This window comes from Chondrus crispus, genomic scaffold (assembly GCF_000350225.1).
Source record: "Chondrus crispus Stackhouse genomic scaffold, scaffold_233, whole genome shotgun sequence".
Taxonomy (NCBI): domain Eukaryota; phylum Rhodophyta; class Florideophyceae; order Gigartinales; family Gigartinaceae; genus Chondrus; species Chondrus crispus.
Genome location: NW_005179112.1, coordinates 98,299 through 105,638, shown reverse-complemented (window position 1 = coordinate 105,638; position 7,340 = coordinate 98,299). Strand labels below are relative to the sequence as shown.

At 51.8% G+C, this 7,340-nt stretch overlaps 1 protein-coding gene across 1 annotated transcript; it reads right to left on the bottom strand.

Moving 5' to 3' along the window:
- Positions 1-2,088: 2,088 nt before the first annotated feature.
- On the bottom strand, positions 2,089-6,684 carry CHC_T00004479001 (hypothetical protein). Its single transcript, XM_005715884.1, has 7 exons — positions 5,839-6,684; positions 4,690-5,673; positions 4,344-4,572; positions 3,840-4,310; positions 3,340-3,791; positions 3,206-3,242; positions 2,089-3,002 (listed from the first exon to the last, which is right to left on the bottom strand). The coding sequence occupies exons 1-7, from the start codon at positions 6,682-6,684 to the stop codon at positions 2,089-2,091; spliced, it is 3,933 nt and encodes a 1,310-aa protein (XP_005715941.1).
- Between the last annotated feature and the right edge of the window lie 656 nt (positions 6,685-7,340).

Genomic DNA, 7,340 nt, shown 5'->3' with positions numbered 1-7,340 from the left:
GTCATGTGGGGCTTGAGGAGATAGGAACCGGAGACGTCCCCCACAGTATATCCGTACAGCACCACCACTACCATCCCTCGTACTGGATGACCACGGCTGCCGAAAGAGCCAATCACTGCACAACACGTGTGAATTTGCCCTCTAACCGGTAGTGTTGCGCCTAGAATCGCGATCTCCAAACGCTAAATTTCTCATATTTAACCTCGAAATATAACTAAACCAGTAGGGGTGCTCTAAGAACACGTTCTAAGAACAGCTATAAACCTCGGCTACAGTAAAGGGGGGGCGGGGGGGTGCCCTCAAGCCCGGACAAATGGTGCAGTATTGGCCATCTAAACCCTCATACATATCCCTGCAAAATGATTTTGGAACCAATAGAAAGCTACGATTCCCCTCTTTCTTACACGTTGAGATCATACACAGCCCATAGAAAAAACTAACAGGAGCTGCTGGCAGCTCTGCTGGCACCAGCAAGTACACCCCTTTGGAATGAAGACAAATTGTTCTAAAGATCGGACACAAATTATCCTATTTCTATTCAAAAAAATTAAATCTCAATCTCTAATATTTGTCTACAGTGCATTCCCGGTACAGTACCTCTCTTCTTCAGGGTCCGAATCTGCGCAACAACTGTGCGCTCCTTCCAGAAGCAATGCCGTTCTATGCTCCTGCATAGAACGGCATTGCTTCTGGACATCCGGACAGACGTCGCATTTTACTGTACACTCATATTTGGAAGGCCATGTTTGAAACCCCCGCCTAATCACAATTGCGGTGCGCGGGTTCGACTGGTAAGAATTGTTTTTAAAAGTAACCACGTGCTTTTCCGGTACGGTCTGCTGAACAGAAGAAAACAGAGGAGGCATGGCTGGCCGGGGCAGAGAAACTCACTATTCACGGCTGTTTACGAAGAATTCCTGATTTTTTGATTAGAACACTTTTGTCCATAGTTGAGGGCACCCATCTTTTTGCCATATTCTGTAAATTTATAGATTTGCCTGTTGGATGTAACAGCCTGCTCGTCTGATATCTTCTGAATTTTATGTTTGTTTCATGGTGATTTCCAATGGAGCTCATATGGCCTCTGAAGTAAAATCTCGTAGATTATTGTTCTGGGTGTGCAAATAGGGTTTGGGAAATGAAAGCGATGGACTTAATACTAGAATTGATTACAACTCCAACAATACTGTAGGAAATGTACCAGTGACTACGACAGGTCCCTTGTATTCCAGACAAGTAAACACCAACTGCTCAATATCATACAGGTTATCGGGCCCAAGATGAATACGAGATAATATCGAAAAGCTAAATGGAAAACACTGCCTTCTTTGGAGCACACAAGTAAACTGGTACTTCAGAGTGGGGACTTGTGAAAGTATGTATCGGAAGACATCAAACCTCCTGCCCGTACTAACGTTGCTGAAAACGAGATGATCTCACAAGAGCAGCGAAAATCAATAGCCGAAATTATCTGCAATGTGGATTCCAAGCATGTGGCATCTGCACTACTGAACGAGATGCGTAAATAAGTACAGGAAACTCTTTAGTCATGAAGTTTAGGCACTCCAAAGCTACACAGACCACACTTCGCCGAGAAGTATTTAGTATCAAGACAAGTGGGCTCCGTGCGCGCTTCGCGCGCCGAGCCAAGGAGGCGTGGAGGAACACTATTTGGGAAGGGTGGCAATGAAAATATGTAAAGACAATGGCGTTTACTTTTTTTGGTAACTACTGAAGGACCTCGGCGTACACTACGTTTCGCGTGGTTTTATTGGACTCTTGAGTGAGGACAGTGACGTTGCCTGGGTGAGTAGTCCTTGATAGTGCGACATAGAGTTGACCGTGCGAGAAGCAGTGATCTCGTAAGTCGAGACCAATGCGGCCACCGAAGGATTGGCCTTGCGCTTTGTTCGTTGTAAGGGCGAAGCACGTGCGAATGGGGAACTGCGCTCGGGTAAAGCCAGGGATGGGAAAGTTGTCATCTCCTGGTCTGCAGGGCATTCGAGGAAGACACAATCTGTTGCCTTGGTGTGACCCGGTGGTAACGTGTAGAAAGAGCAGGTTGTTGGTCATGTTCTCGATGACATATCACGTGCCGTGGACGTGACCGGTAGCGGGATCGAGATTGCGCAGAAGCATGACGATGAAGCCTTTCTTGAGCTTGAGCTTGTGGTCTGGTAGAGCAGATCCGGCGGTCAAGGTGTTGAGCATTTCTGTGGGATAGATCAGCGCGTTGGTGTCTTCGTTCTCGACCTTGTCTGCGCTCAAATACGTTCGATACGATCCCGGAATCATGTTGCCGATGACCTCGTTGACTTCCTCGAGCGGCCTGTTCTTTGTGGTGAGTATAACGCGCTTGGTGAGCCAGGCAGGGTCGGCGTGATTGTCTCCAATGCCTTGGAAGACCTTGAGGCATAAACTGCGGATGGTGTGCTCGAACGCAACGGACTGTGGTAGTGAGATCCATTCCGGGCGCTGTTCGCCTTGAAGTCTGCCTTCCCCGACGCTGAGGAGGAACTCTGGAAAGTTGAGAGCCTCCACATCTGCTGCAGGGTCCGCTCGGAGAGCAGCAAGGCGCATGTTCTCGGTAAGGCGCAGGAATCGGCACTCTCGATACAGCGGGGAAGCCTTGACGCACGCACTCACGATTTGACCTCTGGACCCGCCCGGAACGACGGGAAGGATTTGTCTAAAGTCTCCAGCGAGCACGAGGAACTTTCCTCCGAAGGGCCGGTCGGTTTGAATCAAGTCTCGAAGGGAGCGATCGACAGTCTCAATGCAATGTCGATGGCACATGACGATCTCGTCCCATATGATGAGATCGACTTGTTGCAGTGTACGGCCTGTGTCGGAGTTTGCGGAGAAGCTGCACGTGCTTTCGGCAGATACAGGAATGGGAATCTTGAACACGGAATGAGCGGTGCGTCCACCGTCGAGCAGCACAGCAGCAACAGCAGACGTAGCGACAGCGATGACCTGCTTACGGCGCGTACGAAGGAAGTCTTGAATGGCGCTGAGCACGAATGTTTTGCCTGTTCCGCCAGGAGCATCGAGGAAGAAGAGACGACCACTTCGTGTCGGCATAGAAGGTCCCGCAACGGCGCTTAAGGATCCTTGAAGCAATGCAGAGACGGATACGCCTGGAAGCAAGGAGCCCACTATTTCGTCAAAGGCATGACGTTGATTTGTGTTCAACAGCGGCAACGACGTCTGTAGTCGCCCTTCCCACTGCTGCGCTCGTGCTTCGGGGGTCTCTATCTCGTTTTGCTGTTCCAAAGCGGGCAGGCTGTCATCGGGCAGTGGGAATCCGAAGTTTGCGAGCGTCCAGTCGGATCGCACGGTCTGCAGAGCCTCCTGTACCTCTCGAAGTACGTAAGATGTGGCGTGGTGATCATCGCGAAGCTGCTGTCTTCGAATGGGTTGTCTGCGTGCACGATTGCGAATATCGGTGAGAAACATGTCCAGGTGGTCGTTCCACAGCGAGAGAGGGTCCGAAGGCTGGCAGTGTGCCAGAATCGTAGCAAAAAGATGAGAAAGAGGAACGAAGCTTGACCGGAATGAATCTCGGATTGCGTGCTTCCACTCGGCATCGTCGGCCAGTAAACCGAGTCGTAAGCAAGCTTGTCGGAAGCTGGTGCACTGCTCGCCGTCGATATTTCGCAAGTTCTCGAAGGATGTTGCCCCTGGCACTTGTGTGAGGAGGAGGCGAAGAAAGTAGCGCTCACCCTCCCTCGGACTGACAGTGTAGATTCGACCGACTACGTTGGCACCTGTACCACTGAAATCGTAGGCTTCCTCTTCGCTGGTGGCGTTCCGTCTTCGCAGGGTTGCTCTTGGACTCCATGACTTGGTGCGTGTCTTCCACGTAAAGTACTTTGGAAACTTGTGGTACCGAATATGCCGCGCGCTTGGGTACTTCTCGTTGGCTTTAAACCACTCGGTCAGCTTCGTGCCTGTTGCTGGTCGAAGCGCCGCCTCCTGCTCTCGCCCTTCCTCAAAGTAAACCGTGTGGTGGTTGGGCAGATGCACTGCAAGCCTGACTACTGGAGGATTGCGGTCTACAATGTCAAAGGAGAATAACCTCCATGCGGACTCCGATGCCGAAACGTATCTGGCATCTTGGAAGTTGGAGATCTCGTCGTAGCGCTCGTTTTCGGCAGTGATTTCCATGGTCACTCGGTCTTGTCCCTTGAACACATACTTGAAGAGGTACTTGATTCCGCCAACGCGTGACACGCAGAGTTCAACATTCAAATGGCAAGCGAATGAACGTAGAAGCACAGGACTTTGAGGAACGACCCAGGAGTTGTCTACCACGACGGGCTGCTGTCGTCGGCCAATACGGGAGGGTCGCTCGATGGAGACGCCACCTGCAGAGGGTGCCCTTCTTCGGTACGTGATGTAGTACTCACTGTCGGACTGGCTGGTTTCGTGTTTGAACGATTTTGGAAACCCTTTCCTGCAGTACCGCTCGCCCATGCACACGGCTGTTGGATTGTGTTCTCCACATGGATTGTGAATCATATGCTTGAGCACGACCTCTTGGAGTTCTGGATCTTGGGCAGACGGGATCTCGGCAGAGATAATGCGGTCGACGTTTTCGGGAGTACGCATATCATTCTTGGAGACTTCATCTAGGAAAAATACAACGTGAGCGTGGGGAAGACCGCGTTTCTGAAACTAGATGACTCGTACATGGGCAACAACGGTTCCGAATACTTCTTCGTTGATGACCAAGGACATGAGATCTTTCATTTTGAGACGAAACACACGTGCGCACAGATCCGGTCTGTCCTGAGGCGTTTGGTTCGGCAGTAGGGCTCTTGTGATCTCCGGCCAGCTTGGATTGCATGTCATGGTGAGGAAGATGTCCGGGTGGCCAATTTGGTTCGATATAGCAATGATGTCGTGCATCTGCTGCCTCATATAGCGGTCACCTCCAATATACGTGGAAGGGAGAATGAACAGTCGTCCCGCATGCACGGCATCGGCTTCATCTTCAGCACGACGGGAGTCTCCTAGGCTGTCGCGCAGTGAGGTGTAGTCGGCGGCTCGAAGTTGTGTCTGGTTGTGGCGGAGATAAGAAAGCCTTTCTGCCTCCACTTTGCAGAACTGGTCAACCAAGTATTGCTGAAAGAGTCGTGCTGCGTGCAAGATTGTGCTGAACTCGCCTGATCTTTCGAACAAATGCCATCCGTAGTACATCATCGGAGTAATCTTGGTACGTCTGCCGTCTTGAACACTGGAGAATCGAAGCTCTGGATACCATCCATCTCTACCGTTCGGGAACAAAAGCACGTAACTCAATGGATCGTATGCGCGATGACTGACTGAAATCGGATCCAGCACTTCGTTCCCGTTACTGTTCAGAGTCCCTCTCCTGCGCACGACGATATCTCTTCGCCCAATCTCTCCGTCTTCATTTCCAGGGATCAATGCGGCGACTTCAGAAGCTTCGGGACCATTGTACCGGCGCACGTGCTCATGACTTGGCCTGCGGTCGCCATGGATGACCATCTGGTACGTGGCAGGACAGTTGTTTTGAGGAGATTGAGCCCATTCTCGCATACACAGAAACGTCTGCACGTAGGGGTTGCATTCGTGCAGCATGTGTGTCAGTTGCGTCATCAGTGCCTCTTCCAGTTGTCTAGAGGTTCCAAGCCTTGTGCGCGTCTGGGTGGCGTAGTCAGTGTCATGAATGTAAACGGAAGCATAGGAAGGCGCCCGCCCTTCGGATGGCATCATGGGACCCATGTAATGGTACATCCCGCCCTGCATCGTCATTGTGGGGATAAAATTAGAAGGATCGGGACCTCTGTTCACCCATTTGGCGACCACAGATGCCATCGATAGCGCTACATTGTATGCTCGAATGTTCTTACGGAAGCTGCAGGCCCTTGGAGTATCATCGATGAGAAGAGAGCGCAGAAGAGCTGGCGGGTCGGGGAGAAGCGGCAATGACAGCTTCCCCTTCCCACAGCATGTGGAAAAAATGGGCCTTGCGGCAGAGCTGCCCCCCATGCGTTCTTGGACGAAATGCAGAGCTTTGCAGTGTGAACACTCAACACGGATCATGCCGAGATCGCGGTACGAAGGAGAGGACTCGGGTAGTGGAGGGAAGAGCTGTCGAGAGGCACTTCGAGCCTGGCGGTCGGATCTTTGCCGCGCAGCTATGACAGGGGATATATCCACAGCTCTTGCTTGTCGCATTGCCAAGCGATTCGACTCCTGTCTCGAAGATCTCAGTGGAGTATTTTCCTCGGCTCGGCCTCTTTGCGTTGCAATAAGATCCGATTCTCGCCGCCCCTCACGAATAGGAGTACATTCCTCCGCTCTAGTGCCTCGTGTCGCAATGCAATCCGCTTCGCGCCGCGCATTTCGGAGGGGGGTGGTTTCTCCCGCTCTGCGCACCCTGGCTCTCTCCCTCAGTCGACGGAGACGCTCCTCGCGCTGCTCAGACGTCTCTGCTGCTCTTCGTGCTGCAGCACGTTCACGGTTGGCTTGACGACGCGCTTCCCTTTGAGATTCGGTTTGTTGCCCCGTCCGGATTCTGGCACGGGCTCGACGTGCCTCACGACGTGCTTGAGCGTCAGATTCAGACTCTTGCGCTCTTCTTTCCCTTGCACGCGCGTTTCTTTGCTGCCGTCTTGCTTCTGCCACGTCTTCGCCCGCTGTTTCCGCCATTTATGTTCTGCTCGGCGCGCTAGTGTTATCCCTGCAAGTGCAGCTAGGGTTGACGCAAGTGCGAGGGGTCCGTTGTAGATCGCTATGAGTTGTAGCAAGCAGTCCTCAAAGGTCTAAACGCAACGTCAGCCAGCTAGGTCGTCCGCAAGAGCACTTAGCAAGAGAGTAACAATATAGGGCCTTTATTGTCTTGTACTATCCCGTGATTCAAAAGAACCAAAAACAAAATAGAAATAGAAATAGACTAATGGTCCTACTATACACAGGGTACAGTATTAATACTCAGAGTACGACCACCTTGTCTATTTCTACTCCCAGGGAGCCCGGTATTAGAAAGAACCTCTTGGCAAGGCTCTTCCCGCCGGGGTCGCTATGTACGCGCGCTCCCTTTTCCCTCAGTGCGGTGGTTAGGTTTTCCAAGCCCTAACGGCACCTACACTGGGTCTTATTGCAGCCTCTATAGTTTGACGGAGGCTGCGTTTGATCTTCGTTGTCGACGTTGAAAACAACGTCAGTCCGACGTCCGCAGATTTCTCTGCGGAGGCCGTTGTTCCGAGCCCGATACTACAACACCAAGAAATGGTGTGCTATCGGATTACGCTTCCTGCACAGCGGCAGACTACCACGCTTTACTAAAAGCAAAGCGCAATAGCACC